This window comes from Diadema setosum, chromosome 2 (genome assembly GCF_964275005.1).
Source record: "Diadema setosum chromosome 2, eeDiaSeto1, whole genome shotgun sequence".
NCBI classification, from domain to species: domain Eukaryota; kingdom Metazoa; phylum Echinodermata; class Echinoidea; order Diadematoida; family Diadematidae; genus Diadema; species Diadema setosum.
In genome coordinates this window covers 15709818-15737607 of record NC_092686.1, presented here as the reverse complement: position 1 = coordinate 15737607, position 27790 = coordinate 15709818, and the positions used below count along the sequence as shown (strand labels likewise).

Below are 27790 nucleotides of genomic sequence, written 5' to 3'. Positions count from 1 at the left end.
GCACCTGAGGAGGGTGAACGCAGAGAGATGAAGAGAGGGAGAGAGAGAGCCGTGTTCCTTGGTAGGGTCCAGAAGCTATATAGCGCCCCCTTCCGTTACGAACGCGTCCTGCCCGCAAAACGCGTCCTCGTCATAATTATTCCAAGGAGTGGGTCACCTGACGCCGAAGCGAGTTTGTCTAGCTCTAGTTTGATGACGCAAGACGTGGTTGCTATGGACACGAGATGACAGATCTGATTTAGGTCAGATTTATTTGGTTCACAACAACCGTGTCGGAAGTCTGCAACACTGCCACGTTCTTCAAACGTGGGTTAGTTTCTTATTAGACGAGCACAAAGTTACACTAAGAAGGACCATGACTTGTTCAAAAACTGACATTTGGAGATTTCCACTTGCATCTTTAAAAAAAAATATGCCTAAAATCTAGAAGATGTTACAAGATGCGTGATATTTAACATAGTTAGGTATGGACTGAGATATCAACGAAATTCACTGTCAATTGCGCCTTGACTGGTTAGTTCAAAACTTCTGAAAGTGTATACCACTTCCAACTGATTATAATAATCTATGTCTTATGACACCATGGCAATAATTCCAATACACTGACTTCTGTGTGAGACAATGCACATTTTTGATATCCAATCTTTCCATTGAAAAGACAAGCGATGAAATAAACTATCAAGGCGAAATGCGAATCACCAACGTTCTTCTCTCACGATTCACAAACTTTATAGCCACGTTTGTCGATTGTGCTTGCTTGGCAAATGTGGAGAAATTCATCATTCTCTTTCGGGAGGGAGCCCCCACTGGAATGATTCTAATTAAACGTTGACTTCACTCCTGTGAGACAGACGTTTTAACCCTTTGTATGGTTTGGATGCCAATTGGCAAAGAAAATCTCATAGCGTTGTGCGAATCCCAGGAACAGAATGGGTTAAAGGACAGAAACACAAGAAACAGTTATCAACCAAGGCGTGAGGGGACTCAGACATACAGTATAATAAAACTGTGACGGATTTAAACTGTCTTTAAATCATGGATTTTCTTGCTTGTGTTCGCCCTATAAGTCGTGTCGATCACGCGACTATGACGCTTCATGCGATGCACCCCTCCCCGGTATACGATCACGTGAGGGAATTAACATAGAACTTTCAACACTTTTTGTCGAAATCATAATTTCCTCTTTCTTGTGTGTCTTTTTGAATTATAGGCCCTACATTGTATCTGAAGAAGAATCTTATTACAGATACTCTTTCAAAAATATTGTGAAAAGCAGTGACATTAAGTGACATCAAGAAACCCTGCACAGTCACATAGACAACACGAATTTTGTTTTGTTACCGTACCCATAGGACACCATCTTAGATGACAACCTCACAATTTGAAAACCAAATAGCCCAGCATAGGTCCAAGTCAGCACTAGTTACTCGCATTTGTTGTGTTCTTTTTTTTTCTTCTCACTATCCAAGTTGCAATATAGCCCCCCCCCCCCCAAAAAAAAAAAAAAAAAATCAGAGCGATAAATGCGAAGTAATAGCCCTAAATTAATAACACCAGAAGCAGAGACCGACCGGCTTTCACCTCCGGCGGATCGTGATAGCGTAAAAAGTAAGTCAATGAAAGTTTGATGCCTTTCGGGCTATTAACGACCACACCTTCTTTTCAACCTGTTGAATGTCATTACTATTTTGACACTAAGTTGCCATCGTCGTCTTCTAGCAAGGCGATTGTGTCAACTCCAACTACAACTTAGATGTTTAGAGGGGGAACTTCTACACTCAAACCATCCTCTCAAGTCGCCGTTAAACTCTCTCCTCGTTCATCTTTGTCCATGCTTTTTTCGTCTGCACTCTTCTCCCCGAGTTTTCTGACTCCAATAGTTTCTGCCGTGAACTTTTGGGGTCATATCCCACGTGAAATTAGATTAAATTAGTTCGCAGAGGGGTCAAGCAGCACGCGTGTCTTGTCTCCAAACCCTCGAGCAACCTCCAAAAGTTATTACTCCCAATTACGGTGTAACTTATTCCAGTCGCTACTTGTTAAGCGTGAGGGTGTAGTCTCATTTCTAGACGTCACATCGAATGATTTTGGTTCCTTCCCAGTGACGCCGATTTGAAGGCTAGTTATTTCCATATCTTAGAGCTGACTGAATGTCTAACCATTGGTCACTAACATACTTATTACATTTTCCTTTTGGGTATCCCTCTAGCATTGGTAGCCAGAGCAGTGAGAGTGGACTTAAATTTCCTAAGGATTATATCTATAAAGGATTATATCTATAAAGAAGAAAAGCAAGCAACCAGACCCCACAAAGCAAGCAATTGCCCGAGAATTTCAAAGTGTGCCTACAGTGCAGTGCGTTCTCCGTGCACTTCTTACAACCCACTACAATCAGTAACAATACCAGTTCTGGAACAGACCAGACCAAAAGATTCACTGCATCCCTGTAAGTATTTAATTTTTTGAATTTATCATACTACTAGGTGGAAGAGTACATCAAGTTTAGCAAAACGACCAACAGTTAATCATGGTAAACATATTGATTTAGAAGTTTATAGTTATCACACGTACCATGCACCCAACATAGTATTAGTAGATTAAAAGATTCCCCCGCCCCAGAAACCCAACGAAAAACAACAACTACCAACAAAAAACAAAGCAAGCAAGTAAGCAAGCAAGCAAGCCAACAAACAAACAAACAAACAAACAAACAAACAAACGAAACCCCTAGAAGTTCCATATTCTCAGTCCGGATGGGCAAAACTTAAGTGGCGCCATGGCCTGTTCAGTCGAGTTTATGTCGTTATTGTCCGAGACAAAAAAGAAGGAAAAAAAAAAAAAGGATTTACTCAAGTATTGCGCTGGGCAAGTACAAGCTCGCCTAAAACACATAAGAACATAATGGCGAATGATAAGAGAAAGATACGCAAGGACAACCTGAAAAAGAAACCATGTCTTTGATTTGAAGAATAATGTAAATCTAAACAGAATTCTCATGAAACTTTCGATGCTATGTTCCTCTGACGTTTCTCTTTTTATCGAAATAAATTTGATTATGGTGTGCATTTTTATTTTAAAATCACCAAACGCGTCGCCATGATGTCGTTTTTTCCCACCTAGTCCACCGCTGGCTCAGATTCCGTCAGTTCACCCAATTTCCAAAACGCATAGACCTTAGAGATCGGATGATGATTATAGCCTCCAAAGAGCTTCGTGAAAAGTTTATCTGTTTAGGTTGGAAGTTGTTCAAAAGCTCGGTCAGAATCAATCACATTTACCACAAAATGCCGATACGAATCAGTCGCGATTTACAAAAGCAATGCAAAGCGTTCAACCATTGTGTATTAATGTACGTTACCACACGCGGCATCAAAGAGTTTATTGCTACGTTTGCACACAGGAAGAACGACAAGAATAACTTCAAATGTCATGATGGCGAAGCTTATAAAAACATCATTTGCCCTGAGAAACACACTGATATCTTGATATCTTTGATAGCTAAAAGGTGAATGCAGCGAAAGATTTTCATTGGAGTGTGCAGAATCGGAACTGGGCCAAAATTCAAAATCTGTTACTGCAGACGAAATTCAAAATCAAGAATAAAACTTGAGCATCAACCAAATTCCTATATATAGGTAACACTTAAAATGACAATTCATAACTTTTTTGTTGTTTGGATAATGCAATCCCACTATTACTGATACATCGCAGTTGTGCAACTTTTTTTTTTTCTATAACCTGATATCTCACAAAAACACCTAATCTATTTCATTCATCTGTTGTAGCTGCTGAATATTGTTCTTTCTGATTCGGGAGACTTGAGCTCTCTCACCTCCGTGTCCTGTTTCCATCTCAACCCTAAAGCTGGAATTTGCTTGTCTCCTAACAGGCGAATGATGGGAGACATGCATTTATAGAGACATCCTGAATATGATTAGAAGAGTCTGTTCCAGGTGGGAAGAAGAAATATATAACCCAGTTGGCTTCCTTGGAATCGCAGGGGGAGGGAGCAGTTCTATGAAAATACTGCGCTGTGAGAATCGTCTGTAATTTGATGCAGATAGAGTTGTTTGCTGACGATTTTGCAGCCGTATGGGTGATGAATTGTGTATGTATAATATATTTATTCTGGCGGGCGAAATCTATCATGGGAATGTGATGGGAGGTTTGGATGGTAATTTTTGACACACTGTTTCCTTCTCGTCACGGGTAAGCGGTGCTTTTTCTCTAGTTAAGGATAGAAGTTTGGCATACAACAAAATGCAAGTATGATCTCTTGATTCTCGGACATGGGATTATGTATCGAATTGTATTGCTGTTCTTTTTTTTCCCCACCGATGAGAGATGAAATATTTCAGAATACGACTTCAATTTTGCGATCCGAGAATATTACCTAAAATTTACCATGGAATATGAAGGCGGGTATTTAGATTTGTTGGGTGGATTAACTTTCCGGGCATCAATTTCTACCTGAATTATACGATTATTAGTAACTTCCTGCATTTTACATAGTCAAGAAAAGGCAAGAATTTGGAAGTCGGTTTGGCGTAACTTATACTTTTGGGAAATTCCATCGACTACATATGGACGAAAGCATTGGTTGGTGATTAAGACTTTGAGTATGGAGAAGAAACGAAAAAGGAATAAAGGCGAAAACAGCGAAGGGAAGAAAGAGGCAAAGAAGATCAAGAACGAAAGATAAAAACTGGCGAGGAAATAAAAGAGGGAACCAAAGATATATATAAGGACAGAAAAAAAAAACAACGAAGAAGAGGAAGAGGAGGTTTTATTGAAGGGATGATAAAAAGATGTGGGTGAGAGATATTCATCCACATTCATATCGTATGGACACATGCTTTCTGAAATTAAGTGAACGAACCGAGACCTTTTAAACCCCAATGAATGTGGCGTTTGAGCAATTAGCAGTAGGAGCTAATCTACCGGATGCCGTAACAAGACGATACGAGAGGCGTGAAGATTTTCGCAGACATCTCAGCATCTCTTTCCCTATCTCTCTCCCTCTCTCTCTCTCTCTCTCTCTTCGTCAACCTCTTGCGACTTCAGTGCGAAAGATAGCTTTTGCTTCCTTCTGTATGGATTGTATATCAAAAGTACCGGAATACCAGGAATTAGGTGATTGAAAATGGTTTTATTAGGGCATTCTTGCCTTCATTACATAGGAGATACATTGGTTTCCATAATGCTTGTCATTTCTAGTAAGACAAAACCGTTGATTTGTGCTGTTCGAAAGAGCAAGACCGAATGCTTCACAGCCCCGTAGTACATTCGTTCACCTCATCTCTTCTTGGCGACTCATAATAAGCTCCCAGTTGTCCTGTAGGCAGCGATACTTCCTTGCATCCTGTTTTCTAGGAATTCCTTCCTACTAAGGGAAAGCAGAAGCTAAAGAGTTTGCAGTAAGGATGATCATAATTGAGGGCGAAAGCCCATGACCCAACACTTCCCAGTATACTTCCCTCTTACGGCTGTTGACCGAACGCTTTACCCTAAACTTCCCGCCGTTTATCCCCTGTCTGCCTGTCGGAGCGGGGCTGACTGGTGGTTATAAACTCCGGCCGCAGACTACTGGCCGAACCTTTGCAGGCAGAAGTATTAGCAAGAAGTAGCAAATAGTTTTTTCTTTTGTTCGGTCAAGGCAACGAATGGTCCTAATACACGTGGCTGCGGTGGTTGATTATGTGAACTAGCATGCATTTCACAGTAATATCGCATCAATCATGTCAAATGGTATGGGACATAATCTTGTCTTCGTGCTATTCATAACGCTATGAATTATAATAATATGTGAGTGGAAGCAATGTTACGAAATTGACATTTTGCATGTTATTTGTATCAAGTTTTATGTTTATATGCTTTAGCAATATTTGTAATTTAATGAGAAATTGAGGAAACATGGAAATCAAATCATGGATTTACAAATCGCTGTTACACAGATGCAATGGTTAAATACGTGCCTTGTTGACTTCAGTGGAAGTTAAACACAGGGCAAAAGCAAACAAAATTTTATCAGATTCGTAAAAGAAAAATTATTTAGAATACCATCACCAATACGGAATTGCCCCGTACTTTCCGATATCAGTTAACTTTTTCGGTTAAAAAGAGAAATAATCAAAACAACCATATTTAAATAAGAAGGCAGGCATAGTAATGATGTCGAAGACTAGGTGGCTTATAGATAGTGTTATGAATTTATCAAAGGATTATTTTCTCACGTATATCTTGTGGATTCAGTTAATGTAGAGATGTTATGTATAGAACACGTCAGAAATGATTGGGGGAAATTGGACAATCCTATCGAAAGTAATACATCTTTGAAGTTCAGTTAGTTTTAAATCCATATGCCATTGCTGCGGAATGAAAATGCCACAACAGTTTTTGACGTCACAGCAACGAAACAAAATCAGGAAAAAACAAGATTTAACAAATTTTCATTTTCATGCGTAATGAAGGAGCACTTTACTTGCACACTTCAGAAGGTATCGAGAGAATTATATTCACCCATTAGCTATAATGTCTGTACCATGTCAAGTCTATTATAACTTGTCATATAAAAAGTGAAATTAACGCTTTACTACGTGACGTATGTCCTCAGAATTTACCCATTTGCTATAATGATTTTCATACCAATAAGTTACGAAAATATTTGGCTGCCCGACGGCGTGCTCTGTCGAGTTATCGCGCTTCACGAAGCTATTGTTTCTGACAAAACTGGACACAAATGTCTGTCTCAACATATGTATTTTCAGAATATGTATCATGCGATCACAATTAGCCAATCAGGGGGACAGTTTCGGGGGGCAGAATTCCGCAAAGAAATTGAACAATCACGTCCGATATGAGTAACTCACCTAACGCGATGTTTCTTAATGAACGGAATCGCGCTCTGGAAGTGAAAACGTAACCCTTCTGTCAAAACCGACACACTGACATTTTCTTCTCTAATTTAATGTGTCAGCCTTCTTTTCTCTGTCTCTCCGCCTTCTTTTATTTGCTACACATTCCTGACAAGAGAACAAGAGGAATTATTGGTTTAAAAAAGTTTTTGTATCACTCCCCTTTCCCGATAATGAGAGTTCTCCGTCGGGAGGAGAGCACAAGTAAGCAATCTCCGTTCGGTTGCTGTCTTTCCTCCCCGAGATCACCTCTCCCGTTCTCTCTACCTCTCTCCGCCTCCCAAATCGCAACTCCATGTTTAGGAAGGCGTGGAGCCGGGGAGAAGAATGTCTATTCATTTATCGTTGGGGGAGTTTTCAAACTCCGGAGATTAACATCATATCTGCCCCGCAAATCAAAAATGAAAAGTTACCGATCGGAGTTGTAACTCCCAGGTGTGCTCATAAGCCAAGCGTTAAATTAGAAACGCTGTTTAGAGAGGAGAAGGAAATGCTATTCAGGCCCCAGCGGCCGTTCATACACTTTATCAGGAGGTGCGATCTCACCGCAGATGAAAGGGAATTCAAATAAACTACCCTTTAGCAGGCTTAGTAAAAATTCAATCTTTGCAGACAAAAGAGGTGACAAGAGATTATATGATACTGCGTTTAGCACAAAGCGCGGTATAAACTACACCTGATGGCCCGAACTGAACTTAAATGCCCTTGGACAATGCCACTACCACGGCTATTAGGTATTTTCTTCCGTCTTCACCAACATTATGTCGTAAATATCTCTCTTTTTTTTACCACATGGTCTTAGAGGGAGGGGGAGATGCTGCAGAGAATGAGTGTGCAGGAGCACGAACAAGGAGCATAATATACACATGTTTCGGAAGGCAAAACACAACATGCATCTCCTTTCAAAAATGTATAATGTAGCTGACATGCAACAGGTCGGCCTTTTCTCAGGATTGAGCTTCTTGTCATTAAGTCGGCATATAAGAAGTGACTTCAAACAGTCTCAGCTTTGAATGACTTGCATTATTGCAAAAACATTGACAGCAACCCAGGTGCGTTGACTTAGTTTGGTAATTCACAGTAAGAGTGTATTTTTGCTGCCCTCAAATAAAATGTGTGCAGACATTTCGATTTATGAGATCAAACGTGTTATCATTATGTGTCGATAACAAAATCCGATCATAAAGTCATTAATTCTATTCAAGCTTAAATGAATCAGCTACACGATGTATAAAAGTAATGCCTAAACCCCGTGAAGTGAAAATGAAAATGAAAGTGAAAAATGAAAAATGAAGTGAAATTGAAAAAAAAAAGCCTCAAAACAGCCTCTCGTTTTCTTGCCATGATATTACAACGGTAGCGAAACGCTGTAACTCGTTCTAAGAGGCATGTTGGGAAATAATGACTTCATTAGACAGGCAAGACAGCTATTGAAAAGTTTGAAGAAAAACCACAGCCAAGAAACGAACAAGATCTATTATTGCGTTATCTCCTCCATAATTGATATCATGTCTGTGCAGGGTAACCGATATGATCTAATTAGACAAAGAAATAATAGTTATGATAAATAAGCTGTGTAAAGACTGTTCATACGTTACACTGTACGCTGAAACAAATACAATTCTCATACATTCATATAATTTGGCCATTACCATAAATATATCAATTAAAACAAATATTCTACACATTCGTAGCCTGATGGCCCTGGTTGGCCACGTGTAAAATATTTCCCTGGCATATCTTATTTGAAAATGAATGCACATAGTGGCCATAATCATGCTATATGTCACAGAATTCATTCACAAGTTGAGGAGGTAACCTTTTTTTTTTCTAAATTAGTATTTCTTTCCTTCGTGTTAAAAATTACACCATATTGTTAACATTGCTAAATCAACTGTTAATAGGTCTGCAGAATGTGGTTGTCTGTTTATCACTATCTGTATTGAGAAGGTTTTATTGCCCCGGGTATCCTTGCCTTTCATTTTTGTTTTCCTTATTTTGGTCCGATGTTGCACCCGTGCTCCTCATCTGTTTTTTACACTTTGTTCAGAATTTGGGACCTACGCTTAACAAGCTTGTAAGTAGGTTCCATTATATTTCTTTAGCGTTTATACATAGAGCCAAACCTACAAAGATTGGCCGCCATACATGTTTTATATGTTTACATTAATTTACTGTGCATCCAAGCCGGATATTATTATTCACTTCATTTCATTATATTTAATGTACATTCCTTCATTGAGAAATATGAAAATAAATTGAATTGAATATTTAGCAAAAAAAAAAAAATCCAAGAATTTAGAACCATTGTAAAGACGATAACTTCGATACACTCCAAACAAATCAGGATTTGCTCGTCGTGTCGCATCCAGGAAATCGTTTTCTGTTTGTTCAGCTTGGAGATCGTTTCCTTCACCTAAACCACAGTTCATTGGTCAAATCAGCTCACAATCTGTGTTTTGTTTTGTTTTGTTTTGGTGCTTTACCGCGATGAGGACTTCATATCGTTATGTATGTCTTGTTCACGCTGATTTTCTAGTATAATCATTTACCATCATTCACATGCACACGTGGTTTGTTGTTGTTTGTGCTGTTGCTGCTGTTTTTGTGGGGTTTATAATCCTGGCCCAGTTTTGCTTTTGTCCCCCCCCCCCCCCATGTCATTACCAGATAGTTTGATATGATAATTGACGTTGTATCGCGTTGCCAAACTGTCATAACGAGTAGAACTTTCAATTTACTGAAGGTCACGCGTGAGACCGATGAGAAAATTCGATTGTTTACATGGCTATAGCAAGCAGTTCTAGTCGTGTCTCACAATATAATGTCCAAGGTGCGAAGTCTTTAGAAATGAGTGGACTTTTCTGGTTTCGTATTCGTGGATAATGCCTTGGATCGGCAGCATGTATAACCATCCAACTTGAGGAAAAGAGACTGAGATCAAATCTCAACTGTTACTGTCTATCAAAACTGCTTTTAGTGAACCACAACTTTCGCAAAAGACTTTGGCCCACTCTTCTTTCTAGGAGTCCTCGAAACACTCAAATACGGAAGGCGTCGTTCAGGTGCATTTAGGTGACTGACTTCCATATAAATGTAACACTGTGATCCACAATGGTGTGACACGTGTTACACGTTTAACGTGCGAGTCATCTATATCTGTAAAAGGATCACGACGCATACAACTGGAAAACAGTAAAATATGAAAGTAACCACAATAGTAGTATAATTGTGTTGATGATGATGATGGTAATAATAACAATGATGATGATGATGATGATGATAATAATGAAAATAGGAATAGTAATGATAGTAATTGTAATAAATTGATAACAACCCAATAGCAAAAATAACAGTAATGATGATAATGATAAAGAAATTAGATGAATATGTCCGATTGTTTGTGTGTGTGTGAGCGTGTGAGTGTGTGAGTGAGTTTGTGTTTACAATCGCAAACCTGCAGGAGTGTTTACATGATATCGATATTATCGGCTAGGATCGAACACAAAAGTAATTCCAAATGGGAGATTCTCATCTGTGCGCCATGTTTGGGTTTGAGAATTGATACACACTCTATTTGGCCTTGAATGACTACGAAGTGCATGGAGGAAATACTTCAGGACATAATGGCCCGAATTCACGAAGGTGGTACAATTGAAACCATGGTTTAAGCTATGGACCGTAGTTTTGGCGCCAAATGAGGCGCCAAATGTCGCATGGCCTATTTCATTACGAAATCAGTCATTTCGTCGACGAAATGACTTATTTCGTAACGAAATAGGTCATGCGACACTTGGCGCCCCAAACAAACTACAGTCTTTGTCCTAAACCATGGTTTCAATTGTACCACCTTCGTGAATTCGGGCCTATGTATTTACGAATTCGAAGTCATGAAATCAACACCTCATTGTATTCAAGTTCAACTTTTATTTTTGGAATAAAAATTTTTTATACATTCAAAATGCGAAGAAAAATGAAAATGGTGCAAACGATACTCTCACTTGTTGTCTCATATTAATCCCAACATTGTTGGTGCAAAAGAAATGATCTTGTATACATCAGCACCTGATGACGTCACAAGACTTGCGATGCAACGAAAGCGTTGAGGGCGCTCTCTTTGCAATTCGGTTGTCCACCGTGAACAGTGAAGGGGCTTCTTTCTTGATCGACAGGATGGAGGGTATATGACTTAAATCACAATTATTCTCCTCATTGTATGATCGTAGGGATAAACCTTCAAATCAGGACCACAACTGGATGACTCTTACGTTACCCACAAATTGGGTAATTCTTTGAAAGCCTAGTTGAGTAAAACTAAAATATAAACACACACACAAACATAAAAACAACAAAAATCAAAATGACACATAAGTCGTCATCTGAAACCTGCAGTTTTGAAATTGTCCTTGCCATTTTGCCACCAAAAGGAGTTTAAATGAAATATGTTTTTACACAACATTACTGTAAAACATAATTGATGATAACATTGCTAATAATTGACAATAATTAATGATCATTGCATATGCAGGACATGATTATGTTTAATACGTGAACAACTTGCAAATAATCTAAATCGAACAGAGGAACATATGAATTCCATCCGGAAGAAGTGTCTGCATTCTCTGAATGTGGAGTTCACTCTTTAATCGAAAAAAAAAATGGAATGCTTCACAAACCTCTGGATGATCTTGGCAACCTGGCAACACCGCCTCGTCGAGTTGAGGTCCATGGCGCCAGGGCATCCGTGTACATGCACCCGTACATTTCCCGGTCTTCGCCGGCAGTAGCGAGCAAGCCTATGATTTCCTCGACACTCGCGGTGACTCAACGTTTATAAAAACAAATATCTCGTCTGTTTATGCGCTTACATCCACTCCCATTATCACGTCTGGTTTAATGACCACTTTATATCTTCCGCGCTTGCATAATTATCAGCCCATCAGGTCAAAGCCAAGACCAAACCTAGGTCACAAGCTCTAATTTTCATTTTACATTGTACAGTATTCTTAAAAACAAATATTACTTGTCTTTGCAGAGTATGGTTCATACAACGATGATCTTTATCTCTCTTGTCTACCAATTAACTTCTTTAACCCCGTTGGTAACACGTTTATGTACGATGTCAATGGTAGTATAAGATGTTTATCTGAAGAGGGTTAATGAAAACAGAAAGACTCTTTTCATGTCTGATTGATCAGGCCTTCAGGACGCAGAGCAATGAGCGTTAACTACAGTTGTATGATTTGCGGGGCGCCTCGAACAAAGTGTTGTTTCTGCGAATGTGGTCGCTAAAGAGCTGGTGGCCGAGATCTCCTCCAGTAGACCAGAACCGACTTTTATGATAGACCCAGGATGTACCTGGTCACACCAAGGAGGTACTTGGTCCATAGTAGCTTCTAGGTCAGACTACCTCTAGATTAACAAAATATTTCTAAACTGAAGGGGGGGGGGTTGGGTAATCAGGTCATTCTTTAGTTAAAAGAAAACCAGTTCTTTAAAGACATGGCACTCTTCGCTTTGAAACACCAAATGTCAACTTTATGGGGCCGCTCGTGTAACCATGGAGGAGACGTCCAAAGTCGTTGGTTAAAACCACGGAGGTACTAATTTAGTACCTGTTTGGTAGAACCAGGCATGTAGAAGAGATCCCATCCGCCAAGTAAAAAATAAAAAACAACAACAACAACAACAACAAAATCAAACAAACAAACAAAAAAAAAACAAACAAACAAACAAACAAACGAACGAAGGTACTCATCACTATGCACGTATCATGCTCCTCCACAAGATCGGACGGGGTGGGGGGGGGGGGGAGACATTATCTGAACTCAAGTTAATAACATAACCAAAGGTGCATTCAAAGTTCAGAATCCCCGGTCACCTGCATGATCTCCAGGGAACAAAGCCAATTCAGGAGGGAAGTTGGGGGTTTATGCATCAGACACAGCAAGTTTTCTTCTTCTTCATCATCGTCTTCGTCTTCTTCTTCTTCTTCTTTTCTTCAGCTCCCTTTTTAACGAAGCTGTGATCTGATGAAGGGCGATTGTTTGAGCGAGATAACGAGCCAGGGAGGTGGGAGAGAGACCTCCCTGAACGAGCCGATGTCAAAATTATCGCGATGTGTGTCCCCTCCTTGAAACAGAGCTCTCTGCACTGCTGCAGGTTTCCCTTTCGAATTAGACGGAGGACGCAGTTGACAACTCTGGCTTCCTTCGCTAAGATGCTAGACGAGAGATGTAGTGCAGAGCTCACGGGCTAGACTGAGGACTTTCAATTCTAGAAACTCGGCAACCTCCATAGATATATCCATCAATCTGTTTTTCTCTCCATTTTCTGTTTGCGTCCGAGTTATCCGCTCAAAAAGGGGGGGGGGGCGTGGGGAAAGGGGCGACCTCTAAGCGTATTGAAGACATCGACCTGTTGGCATCAGTTGTTGCTCGAAATGAAGAATTGCTGCTCTGAGAGTCTGATAGCTCGCGTTATTGATGAATAGACTTGTAGATCTTACGTGAATTCTATAAATCAAAAATTTCGTGATGTCCACTCTTACTTTCTTGCTCTTCGTTTCTCACCTTCCCGAAATCAAATGATGAATATGCAATACTCTGCGTTACAAAATGAAACGGAACGATAACGATTTTCGGAGTAACATAACTCTAATGGCCACAACACGAAGAAAGACTAGACATTTAATTTTGGTTCAAAAATATACGGTGGCTCTACATGTAAGGAGACCTACACTTGTAATTATAAAGACTTTAAACCGGAAGCCTCCTCTAGAACCCGCTTGATTGAAATAAAACATGTTCATTAACGCAGAAAAAACAACCCACAAGCACTGAAACGTTGTAAGTCGTGTTTTATACGTTTTTGTTTTTGTTTTTTTTTTTAAATCTGAAGTACTTTTCTTCTTCAAAACGTCTTCGTCGAAAGATAGGTATAGAGATATGAAACTTACAATATTGCCTGACATCTTAGCATACTACATCGATAAGCGTAATACGTAAAAAGAGCGCGAACGTTCATTTGCGAGTGATCAACTAAAATACGAAGTCGGCGAAACCTCCGCCCTTTGTGCAAATATGACGCATGTATATCTACGAGCTCATGTACCCAAATTCAAGAATGTTTCTGCTCCGACCGCCCGTCTTTAGTTGTTTGTTGTGCCTGCTTTCTTCTCATCAGTACAAAACTGAAATTTAGCCGCAATTAATTGTTGCTGGGTTATCATCCATGTAAATCGCGTAGGAAGCATGCAAGCGAATTCGACAGGTTAGTGAAATAGTATAATAGTCTACCCTCCCTGTAAAGCGTCTTGGTCTCTTTTACTTGCCGAAAGCTGTGTGAACAAAGTAGGCTAGACTTGAAGCGCCTTTTATGGAGTGACTGATATCAACGTTAATACATAATCGTAAAAAGCCTTCAAGTGGTGTCTAGTAAAAATATCAATCGTATAATAATTGCAGGAGTGTTCTTTAACGACTGTTCCAGTTGTTTTATAGTAAATCGTTATTTTCATTCGTTTGGGAAGAAAGTGTGTATGTGAAATTTAAATCTGAAAGATGAAATGACAATCCCCATGCAATTTAATAACACTCTGATTGAAACACTGCATGACTTCTTACTCTATTGTCAACTACAAGTCATTGTCAATCAGATATGCTTTTACTGTGATTAGATGAGTTTTACATCTAGGTCATAGTTCAATAGCTCCGATCAAAGATGAAGTGAGTTTCACAGCATAGACCAAACTGCATAGAACTCGGTGGTTAAATGTCAAAAACAATTTGATGATTTACTGTGCCTGCCACCTTTACGGTTGTCATGGTTACAGACTTTTAGGAAATGATGCCAGTGTCGCTGACCGCTGTGTCCTATTATGTCCGTTTGAGAGCGCAAAGCATTCTACTTTGTTGACCCATCACGCGATCGATCACTGATGAAATATGTCCTTAATTATTATCAAACAGGAATATCTATCAACCTTAATCGCACTTAGTTACTGTAAAGCCAACCAAATACAATGTTTCCAAAATTTCTGCTGTTTTATAGCTGAGTATAGCGAGGCGCCAAGTCGGACAGATCGTTCGTAACGCCAGCACCCAGACTGCAGATCATGGCGTCGAAGGATATCACATGCAGTTCTCAAATGATAATAGACAGTGGTGTTAATTGTTGTCACCTGCAGGAGCGACGCACGGAGTTGAACCCACAATTTTTCGCAATACACAACTTCAGAGTTATATTAACCTTTTCTGCATGAGATTTTAAAAGTTGCAAATCCTCCCCCCCAAAAAAAGAATAAATAAAGAAGTGCTTACATCTGATTTGATTCATTGCGATTTGTTCCAAGAGATAAGAACGCATCAAGGCCTACAATGGTGTTGACTGTATCGACATCTATTTAGTAGGTCCAGGTGTGACTCTATTGTAAAATGAAGTGTGAAGAATCAAATTTGGAATAAATGGGCTGATTTTATCATTCTCCGATCATCTATCAACCCGCGCTGATTGTCCAGACCCTTTTATTGCGTTTGCTAGCTCGGTGCGCGCGTTTATTGAGGAAAACCCCGAAATACGAGCTATTGAAGATAACCCGTACGGCGACTTTGAACCGGGATCTTCCAACACACACTACAAGCGTTACATATTGATGACAGCGGAGTACCAATTCAAAAGGTGTCTTTAATTACTTTGTCAGCTTGTGAGGGGGAAATGTAGTCATTATGGGTCTCTGTTAGGACACTTCAAATGGTGAATACCTTATCTTAGACGTGAATGGGTTCAATTTTTTGGGAAGAACTTTATCGCAGAATCATCAGCGTGAATCGTGGCTGTGGTTTTAACTCGCAGCATGGCGAACGTCGTGAGCAATTTGTAATTTCGTCTCATTCAAACAGGCGAGATCAAATTGCTGATCCGTCGAACGGCAAGTCTTTCTTTTTCCTCAGCCCTACAATCACCCCAACACACCTGATTGGCAAAACTGATAAAAGTTACGCTCCACGTTCCAACGAAAAAAAAAAGTGAAGAGAGAGAGAAAAAAACCCGTAAACCACCAGATGTTTTTCCTCTGAAGGTATCAAGGAAACAAACATTTTTAACCCCCACTTCTTTCGAGACTGTCCTTGACAGAAACGTTCTGCAGTCCGTAAACGTTCGCGAGACACGCTGGCTCGCACATACGAGCCTGCAAAGACCGATTCTCGTCCAAAGGGGAAGGATTACGCGTTTTACCTCTCCAAATTTGCAGAGTCTGCTAAACCTATTGGGGCGAATTTGACGAGGACCCGCTCTGCTCCCCTAACGCGTGTCTCTCGGCTCTATTCCGCGAGCGGCACACGCGCCTCACAAGTTTGTCAAGGTCTCAGACTACAAGTACCAGCCTGCACCCAGGGGTCTAGTGCCTGTCGCTTGAGCCGGAAACTCCTCGTTGCTTCCTGTACTTGGTTTACGTTGACTTCGGTATAAATCTACCCTCGGATGCCAGTAGTAACACTGTTATTTAGTTCACTCGTTGTGCGGACGAGTACGTTGTGATCGAGTTCGACCTTCCCGATACAGAATTCATCATTAGTTTAACTACCCTTGGGATTAATCTTGAAGTTCAGCGTTCTTCATTCGAGATATTTAGTGAACTTTATGTGTGTTTTTTTTTTTCTTCCTTGTGTCTGTCTTTTCTATGAAACCCTAGCTGGAGTCGCCAGCAGTCAAGTGTGTAGACCACATTTCCACACACCGACATTTCAGTGGCTGGATAGCGGCAAGTCCCTGCACGGAGTTCAGAGTTCAGGTGCCTGGTGCGGAGGACCATTCGGAAGTTCAACCCCCCATACTGGTCCAACGAGCTCGTACACGATACCAGGCTCTGCTCCCATAGCGCCTGGCTCCCACGGCCACCACAGCACCGTCCCATCAGCCACTCACCAGGGCAACGCCGCCGCAGCAGCCCACTACTTCAGTTTCCCGCCAACGCCACCTAAGGACAACACGCCTGATAACATCTTAACGCCAGTCAGCCTACACACCACGGCAGACTACGGCTCCGAGCTAAAGAACGCGAGTTCATCGACCACGTCGAAACCGATCCAGTGCAACACGAACGGGAACCCGAGCTCGCTTCCATCCTCATCAGCCATGACTTCGAGCTCTCTCGACTCGGCCTACTCCCAAGCCCCACACCACGTCCCAGCGGCATACGCACCCTTCATGTCGGACCTACCCAACGGGGCGCTGAATTTCCACCACCCTGGAGTCCTGGCGAACAGAAGTCTAGCACCAGCCCCGAAGCCACGGAACAAAAGCAGGTCCACCACAGGTGAGTATATCTGCTAAACTTCTTCTTGATTATCATAATCATTTCCCCTCGAAAGTTATAAAACTAGGAAGAGGAGTAGAATAACTTGCAATAATTACTTCTGCAATTTTTGAACACAATTTAATCGGTGACGTGAGTCGACGCGTCGTCGCGACTGTGTTTGTACGCTCTTTGAATGTTGAAATTTGAATATTGTTTTTCAACCTTCAGTTGTCATCATATTCAATTATTGGAGATTTGGATGGAATGTTGTATGTAAGGTTCACTAGCTAGCGAATGTGGGCTTGGCTATAGCAATGTTACTGAGAATGGAAAGTGTGTAACTTCTTTACGTCCGTCGCGTTTCTTATTTTTATCTCTGCGAGACTACAGCACGTTCATGCAGGATGTAAAGCGACGTGCGTAATTTCGTCTTATGTATGAATATAAAAAGGCCACATTAGAAGAGTACGACCAAGTCCATTTTTCGAGCATCACAGCTTTTGTTACCTCATCTCCCTATCAAAAAATGACAAATGAAAGTCCAGCTGATACCAGAATAAAGTATGAAGGAAAGCAACTACTCAGCTCTAGACTAGATGTCCTTTTTCGTTCATGAAACAGAAAACCAATAAGTTTTGTGCTCAAAGTTCTTCCATAGTCAATTAAATGTGCTGCAGCAGTGAAAGTCAGCCAGTAAAGCCGCCTGTTTCTACCTCACGACCCCATTATACCTACCCTGGCGAGTCCCTGGCGATATTGGCTCTAGTAATCGGTCGATAATCGCGATAATCTCGGGCCAGGATGACGATTATCTCATCCATTCGCGCCCTAAGCCGCCTGTTTCAAGAAGAAGCCTGGCGCGCTTTAGTAACGCGTCTCGGGCAGACACACAGCATGGTGCCAAAGCACAGGTGACTCCGCTAAAACTATTCGTTCGTCTTTTCTTGCAACCTGTGGACGGGTGTTTGTAGGAACCGCGTTTCTCTTTAACCTTTCGAGATTGTTATCATTATTATCATTATTGTTATCGTTATTATTATTATTATTATTATCATTTGTTCTCATTTTTTTTTCTCATACGTTTTTGATAAATGTCCATAGATTTTAGATCGTATACAATGAAGATCTTTTTTGTTGTTGAAAAGGTTATTTTCATTTTCAGTTATATTCCATCCGTAGATGAGCTATGAGTTATGGTGTGACGTACAGATGCTATTTAGACCTACAACATTCCTTATTTACGTCAGATGAACATGACATGAAGACTTGACGGAATTATTGCTGATGCAGCAGTGGGTAGTGGCGACGCGAAGATGAGGGTTTCAGGGCGCGTTTGGAACGGAGACTATGCTATTAAGACTACACTACAATAATACCTCCGAATTCACACATTACCTTTGTAATTGGACAGGACCCCGTCAATTTTTCTGTCTCGTTTTCGGGGGCAATACCTCAAAGCATAATATCCGGCCCCCTTTTTCCCATCGTGATTCTAGACAAATTGTATCTCTGTCATATTCTACGCGACCTGTCACGTTTTCTTTTGGTCCACGAGTCCTAGTAACGTAAACTGGAAAGAGAGAAAGGGCACTGTAAAAACGGAGATGGGAAATTGAATCTAATCGCGTGTGTGGCACACGACTTTCGCGTTACATGACATAGCATCACGCCGCGGCGGCCGGGCGGTGACCCCTCGTGCCCTCCCCCGTTTGGCAACCAGCTTCTCGGGTTGCAGATCGCCGAAGCCACCTGTAACCATTTATACGATGTTTATCGAGCCAAATAGGGCTTCAGCTGGCTCTCTCACATGTGATGGCCACTTGGCGGGCAAGCATCCACGTATCACCACAAGATGAGAACCGACTATCTCTCTTGTTTACGGTTGTGACGACAATATTATTTGTATAGTGTTTTTTTTTTTTGTGGGGGGGGGGGTCGAGAGGTGTAGCGCTTTCTGAACTTATAGTAACAAGTGGCGCTTTAATATCTTCTTTGTCTGTTGAGCGATATCAGCGATATCTTGAAACGCAGACGTGGTTGTCACTCAGTCGAAGTGGAGTCTGGGTCAAAGAAGTGCGAGAAGAATCGACTCCAAACATATCCCCCTCCCACCCCCACCCCACCCAGCTCGTCCTCATACCTTGTTCCCTTGTCCGTCGTAGAAACACGCACGTATTTACAACCATGTTCTAATATCTGTCGTTCCTAATTAGGAAGATGTCTTCTCATTCTTCCTCAGTATTGACGCTTTAGCAAAGGTTTGCCACACTACTTCATTTTTTTTTTTTTTTGGGGGGGGGGGGGGCATTGAATTAATTTGTCCCATCTAACCTGTTAGCAAAGAAGACCGCATCATAAAACTAGATTTGCATTCCATTCATTAGGCTGAACATATCTATTTTAAGCTGAACATTATCGGAGGGCAGAATCCACAAAGCTTATAACCTTATTCATACTGGTTTGTCATCTCATATCACGTTGGAGTGACATATCGGATCGATGACGTCACTAAATTGTGTAGTACTCCTGAGGTACTCGACTTGTTACATTTTCTCGAACAATGTATGATTTAAAGAATGTGTGTGGTTTTTTTTTTTAAGATATAGTATCATCCGTCATCCATGAGAAAGATAATTTGTTCCCCGAAGTAGATATCATTTTGTTTTTATTTTTTAATTGGTCTTTACTCATCGAATAGGAAAACAGCAGCCACTTAGGGTCACGTGACTTAGAACAGGAAGATGACGTATCACCTTCCTGCTTAGAACGCGATATCGAGATCGTCACTGCGCGCCATGTTTTAGAACTGACCAGGGAGGTGCCCACCTCCCTGAACTGACTGACTTTCATTACGTTTATGTAGATTCTTTTCATAATGCTGGACAGATTTCACTTAATTTTTCGGTAATTCATAATCATGATAGTACAGATATTGCTGAAAAAAAAGAAATTGACTGTAAAATCACATTTAGGTGTTATCAACAATCTTCAAGTAAAAGAAACATGAAAATTAATACTGTGATCGTAATGTGTCATGAAAGTAAAAAATCAGTACATTGAATCCGTTTTTTTTTTTTTTTTTTTTTAGGATTAGCAAGAATTAACTTTGATATTGCAAGGGGCAAGCAATCATCTTTATACTTTTATGTAATTTTTCTTTTGTGAACGTTTGAAATTATTTTCTCAATGCTCACTAAATATAAAAATGACATTACTGGTTATTGTGCATCCTATGTCTTTACATGTTGCCACGCACTCACACTCACACTCACATTATGATCTGGCTTTCAGTTAATACAAATAACTCGATGTCGCAAATTCCGCAAACATACCTACAGCTGGGATCTGCCATTTAACTTCATTACTTCATTTTCAATGATTTACCCTGGACATGCCACCCCCCCCCCCCAATAGAAGAAGTAATGTAGCCGTAGATGTTATTCCTGTTAAAGATATCTTTTTAAGGAGATCTTGCCCCGTCTTCCTTTATGCCGCTAAATTCATTTTGAGTCGTTTTCAGAATAGCGACAATAAAAAACGAATCGGTGAAAACATTTCAACGGGCCTCAGATGTTTGAGTCGATAAGGCGAGATCCAGAAATTGGCGATGATTAAGGAACCGAGCGATCCCGAGCGATAAAATAAACCCCTGATGGCACTAATTGTCTGTGTTCGCGAAACAAGATTATAACATGGTATGACCAACATGTAATCAACTCGCTTCGAAATAGTCTATAATTCATAAAATACTGAATATAAACAGATAAAGAAACATTCTTTCAATGTGACTAAGCGGTCTTGTCAACGTTGAAATAGAAAGAGAATTGCCCATTTTGAATTCACTTTATCTCTCTGACCCCTGGGTCAACATCAAACGGATTTTAGTCAAATGCAATGACATAAATTGGTACTCAACATTATCATCGATGACACTAAGTACGTCCAGGTATTAATCACATGAATCCTATATAGATTTATTGTTGTGTGGTTAGTTGGAATGTGATTAAGATATAATCGTAATCTGTTGTAGTGCTTTTTCTTAAGATTAGGCCTACACAAAAACTCTCAAAAGAGTTGAGAATAAAATGGGGAATTTTAAATTATGTGAGGTCGTGTCTGAGCAGATCTTGAAAAACGAATAACCCTGCAAATTCCAAGTCATTCGAAGAAAAACTTACACCTGAACATTTGTGTTTATATGGACATCATATAGTTGAACAGTAGCGACTGAAAGGCATTTTGTCTATTAATATCATACTAATGCGATAGATTAATCTTTGAACAAAAACCAAACAAAATAAAACTGGCTTGTAGAATGCCATTGCTTCTATCTGATTATGAGTCAGAACTCGCCCATTCCAACTGCCATACTTGCGTGAAACTCTAAAAAAATACTCTTTTCATTTATTGTCATAATATTCTTCACAATTTATTGGTTTGCGCAGAATTTGCAGTATACTTTGATTTTATCTCCCCCTCTAAAGCGGGAGAGAAGGAGGGATGAATGTTTTCGAATTTGATCAGACGTGGAAAGGTACAATTACATTATGCCGAGCGGAAATGGCCAAGCAGGTACCCCCTCTGTCAAGTATTAGCGAGTTAAACATCGCTGCCTACGTCACAGCCATTAATTGGTCGGGCCAATTCCAGCAGCGGTAAAGGAGTGCTATATACCACTGCGGTGAACTCTTGGCCGAAGTCCAGTGAGAAGACGACAGGTCATGGTGTTTGCCAGTAACTTTCGGTTTTCGGCTGCCCTTTCTTCGAATCGTAAATGATCAAATTGTATTAAATGCAGGAAGATTAAGTTCACGGAAATACAAAGTGGAAAAGCTGGGAAATGCGGCCGCGCGCGAACTTATTTCAAACGAGGCACACTGTGTTATAAGATAGCATACTCGAATAATATTGTATCGCTGTGAGCTTTATCTTAAATTGAATTCAGCACTCCTTTGTTCATATCGCTCCAGTCATTGGGGATAATTTATGCCGAAACTCGCCCCTCGTGACCCGTTTACTTATGCGAATACGAGGACAAACCTTTTCAACGGCTGTGTAACGCAAGAAGAGGGGAACACAGCGACCCGAAACTTCCAGGACGCTCATATTCCCTTCTTGCTTCGCCGCTTGCTTCCTCGCGTAGTGTGGCTCCTATAATTAGCCTTCTCGATTACGTCAAAATTTCAGACGTACAGCTAATAGTCAAGTAAACCTGTCGCACATTGAAAAGAGCGCGCGCTGTACCTCTGGGCTGGCAGCCAGCTGACTCGTCGTCACAACATACTTATTCAGCAGCGATTATCACAAAATGCAGGGTAGCCATTACGTCATAAGGGATAGGAGAAAGGGGAAGGAGGAGACGAGTGAAATAGGTCGAGACCTTGGTCAAATGTGCTGCAGATAGATATCCGATTGTTATTCCCCTTGCGTCTTTTGATGCTTACTTGCTTTCAAACATCTTCCCCCTCTCAATGCAGTGAACATAATTCCCCTCTCCCCTTTGATTTGTATTCATAACCATAGCTCCTGAATAAGGATGACGCCAGGAAACGCGTATTGAAAGTGTGACATCGAAATAGGTCATCGATCTCATTTTTAAAGAAGAAAAATCATGATAACAACAACAAATATCTGAAGCATTATGATACCGATCTCCCGATAGATTACACCTTCATAGTATCGCTGAATTCGATAATGAAACCTGATAACCTGAAGGACAAATCATTGCCTTTGTACATGTAACTGAAAAAGGATCACCATACAATGACATTATGTTTGAAAGTATCAGTTAAAAGCCGTTTTAACAGAAATCTAACGCCGTGCACAAGTTGATAGAGATTAAAATCAGACAAACAGAAAATAGAAAATTCATCAAAATCAAATTTAACTTCAAAGAAAGTTTTGCAATTTAAAGTTTCGCAGCTACTTTGCAAATTAACCGAGGTGATGATTTCATCGACTCAAAATTCTCCCATTTGTTTGTGTGCCAAGATGCCACAAAAATATCATGATTTTGGTCATTGATTATCAACTTTAATCACCCTCTCCGTCGTCAGTGCTAATTCATTGCCACTCAACACCATTTGTTGTGAAGAAGAGAAGTTTCTCTTTTCGATGTCATGTTATCGAAGAAAAGTCGGTGAAGATGTGTGTGTAAGTCACTTACACTTACGCAGTAATGATGTCGTCACCTCGTCTGGTTTGCACATGGTAGTGGCTTCTTACATCTTTGTTTAACATTTAAGGCGAGAGTTTAATGAAAACCATAAAAACAATGTCAACGCCCCAAATTTCAATTCAATACCAATAATAAGTTGCTGGGAAATAAAGTTAAGAGACACTTTACTCCAACGCATATTCAACTCTCAACAACCTATTTCGAATATCACATATTTTTTAAGAAGTATTTCAATACGATATCTGTCGTTGTTTAATGCCTGACGCATAGATTGTAAGATAATATCAAATATGTCGGCGACGGCTGTGGCTTTCGCATTCAAAATGGCGATGCGTCAACAGTCGAATATCATTGTTTGTTGACATCTCAGAGAAATATTCGAAAGTCTCTTCAATTATTTCTATAGTTTCAATTACTGAGAATCTTTTCTTTCATTTATCCGTCTGTCATTCATTCATTTGTCAAAGTATTTCACTTTTGCGTTTCAGACAAGGTATTGTTTATGTCAGGAAAAAAGGTTAATTATCACTAGTGACCTACTTAATGAAAGTCAGTTATTCTCCGTCGTTCAGTCACTATCAAAGGTACATCCTTAATCTTTACGATAATACTCGACGTGGCTATCACTTCTTTGCTTCTTGTCATTACACTTGTCATTTGAAATGTTGTTAATAACTTCGAAATGTATTGAAAATGATGTGATATCATTTCTATTCATCCCCCATAACAAACAAAGAATTTTCGAGATTTTTTCCCATAGCTTATTGGTTTGTACATCAAGGCAGTTACAATAACCTCCTTCTATCTTTTTTTTTTTTTTTTTGGTATTGTTTAGTGGTTTTCTAACCGTCAAATTAAGAAGAATCCCGCTAGCTAAACGGCAGAATGGGTGCGTAATTGGAATCGGAAATTATCGGAAAGTGAGGAGCTCAACAAACGCACAGTTCGCGCGCCATTTTACATTTTGGGCTAAATACTCTCGCTCACTCTCTTTATTCTCAAACGACTGGGAGGAAATTTGAATTACGGGGGGGGGGGGGCACTTTGGACCACCTGACATCAACCCTGTTTATTGCTCTCAACTTTTGACCTCAAACTACTTTCTTCAAAATGCAGTTGTAGCAAACTTTCTTGCATTGTTACGATACGAATATTCTATCATAACCTTTAGCGACATTCGTGGATGAATACATTGATGGATTTTGATGTTTCTCTCTTTAAAAATGAAGACGACATTTGAATCCTAAATTGTCGTATTCATTACAGATGTGAGAAATATAATTTCATCCTTTCCAACAATGTCAGTTTTCCCTTTACGGAATGCTATCATGACAAGATAGAACGCCTCTGACCAGATATACTGCACTACTCTGAATGATGCGATTGATGAAATAAGCGTGCGTTATCCCATTGGCTTGACTTGACTTCATGGATAGCAAAAGTTTCGATGACAAACAGGTCAATGAGAAAACTACTTGTGATGTTGAAGTTCTGTTCATTAAATAATAGTTTCAAGCCAGAGAGGCGAGCGCTTCTTTAGGGGTAGACAAGATTTTTATTCTTAAAAAAGCGTCGGACAGCAGTCAGTTGTCTGGACCTCTTACCGCTGACCGGTAGTCCCGATTTGTAGTGTCAACCGCCCAACGCCGCGGGTCGGCGACGGGTCTTCCTCCCTTGTCTTGCTCCTTCTCCAACACTTGTTTTAGATATGAAAATAGCGGGGGGGGGGGGGGAGGGGCTTACCATGGTGAAGGATTGACACAATGTGTTTGTAACCCAGCATTTAATTATGATTAATGAATTTATGATTCAATGTACGTCACTGTCTAATCAGTTTTACGTAACATTCTTAATTGATCTCAGCCACACACTGTTTCACGAGAGCGGTATGTTCTATACTGCACGCGCGTCATACAAACAAAGGAAATAACTTCATTATTACCAGTGTTAAGTGGCTTGGCCTTCACCTATTACTCTTCAGCTAACTCGAGCTAAATTCATGTTTCAAATATTTCAACGGATGTAAGATTCCGATTGACAGGATGTAAGACTAGTTGGCTTTTTATTGTGTCGCTGACGTAAGTTGACGGTACTTTTTGTGGCAGAATTACTGTAAAAAAAAAAAAACCACAACAATGTGACATTGTTTATAACTGGCCTATGTGCACAATCTTACAATGATGAATTTTTCATACGCCTTTACGCCTAATTTACACTCGTCATCAAAACGTCTGCATTTTTATTGCAACACCTGTCACTCCGTTTATGATGGCATACGCTCTAGCTTTATATATGTCCATGTGAACATCTGGCTGCATTCTATTAAAATGGAAGTCTGATATAAATTTTATTTGTTGTTAAATGTTCTCGATCTGCAGAGGGGCGGGAATGTGTGAACTGCGGAGCAACCTCCACGCCGCTCTGGAGACGAGATGGCAACGGGCACTACCTGTGCAACGCCTGCGGGCTCTATCACAAAATGAACGGACAGAACCGCCCGCTGATTAAGCCCAAGCGAAGACTGGTGAGTCGGGTTTACCTGGTTACATCGTGTTGGGACCTTCATATCTTCCTCACACCTTCTACAGACATCTCCAATTCAGACAATACATTGTGAATTTATTTCATTCCACTATTCATCGAAGGCATCATCAATGGAACACACGTAGAGGCAACCAACATTCCAAAGAGAATATTGGCAAACTGTGGACGTTCATTGAAGAGAAAACACTTTTAACAGCTTTGGAATGAGGTCCACAAACGCCAAGCTACGACATAGACTATTCACAATAAACTGAATTAATTCACAAACATTTCTGATCAGTTGCAGTGCATTACTGTCCAATTACACGCACAGACGTAGAGTAGTTTGTGTATATAGGCCTATTAGATGCATTTATTTAACAACTAAATTAGGAATAAATGATTGATAGAAAGACAGGGGTAGAAGAGCGGCCTGAGCTGAGTGACTTTAACAGGTGAACCTCGAACGTTCTCAACAGTTTTACAAACAAGAGATCGAAAATCTCATCCCGAAGTGCCAGTTTTCGTACTACCTTGCCCATTGGTTGGCTTAAATTTCTTGGTCTTACTAACGTAAATGTTTGCCTTTTGACGGATAGGGTATAATAGGACCCTGTAATTTTCAATAGTAGAGTAACTCGGTAGTTTACTTTCCGCAGAGAAGTAGACATCACAACAGAATTTGGTATTTGGTATTGCCGGAGTAGCTCTCTCTCACACTCTTCCTTGTTCTCCTTTTCTCTCTCTTTTTCCTCTTTCAAACACGGAAAATCGATGCCACTGATATCGAAAATTACTGTCAACCCAACTTCCCCAAATTTTTAGTCCAGGAAATACCTCGCCAACCAGGCAGCTAGATTGATGAAAGATTTATGTTTCTCGGGAACAATATGAGGAAGCAACATGTGTACGGTTGGTTGCTAGCTGTGTCCCAGCTGGGGTCCTTCAGGAAATATTTATGAGCATTTTGAGAACGTTGGCCAACACAGAGACCACCACTACACTGTGACATGCACACGCGCCTTCGGTCCCCCCATAACAAACCCGTTCTTCCTTCACGTTTCTGTACTCAGAATTGAAATTTCCTTAAGTATGATAATTTCAATGACAGCAATCAAACCCAATTGACAGTCACATTAAAAGTGTGAAAGTCAAATCAAGGTTTCGCTTTATGAATTTTGCTCTCCTGATTTGACTGATACAGTGAAGAGCTTCTTAGCCTTTATTCTCCTTTTATAATTATATAGATTATTCATGTGTTGTTGTTTTTTTCGGTTTGGTAATTTTCAGTTGCACTAGTAACTGCAAGCACTTATTTATAATATCCTTTTCAAGGACTTGTTTCCTTTTTATTACGCGGGATTCTTGTAAAATCGAATGGATTTGATTGATTTAGATTTAAGCTGTAACTATATAATTAAGGATTTCTTGATAGGAAATCCGATGATGAAATGGACAATGATATCAGTCTCAATCATACAACATCAGTCGTGAATGATGAATTACCATCGACATAAATCCAATCAAACCGATGACTTTTTTAGGTAGTCAATGTACTTACGTTCCCAACTACTAATTAGTGCATTGACCTATAGCTGATGGAAGTGATCACACGTTTAATGAGGGCGAAATGGTGAAACCACTATAGCCAATTCTTCCGCCGTAAAGTGTCACAATGTCAGGGGGAAGGGAAGGGATCAACACTTAAAGGGAAGGTAAACCCAAAGAGCAATGTGGATTGAGTGAAAGCAGCAACATTAGTAGAACACATCAGCGAAAGTTTGAGAAAAATCGGACAATCAATGCAAAAGTTATGAATTTTTAAAGTTTTGGTATTGGAACCGCTGGATGAGGAGACTACTAGAGGATATGACG

The 27790-nt window shown here is 40.2% G+C and overlaps 1 protein-coding gene across 1 annotated transcript in view; it reads left to right on the top strand.

Annotated features, from left to right (window-relative positions):
• Positions 1 to 27790, top strand: part of LOC140240193 (GATA-binding factor 2-like) — a 73716-nt gene that overhangs the window by 29634 nt on the left and 16292 nt on the right. Inside the window, exons 3-4 of the mRNA XM_072319993.1 lie at positions 16609 to 17232; positions 25771 to 25916. Of these exons, the coding sequence (XP_072176094.1) occupies positions 16609 to 17232; positions 25771 to 25916 (770 nt within the window). The remainder of the gene's footprint in view (positions 1 to 16608; positions 17233 to 25770; positions 25917 to 27790) is intronic.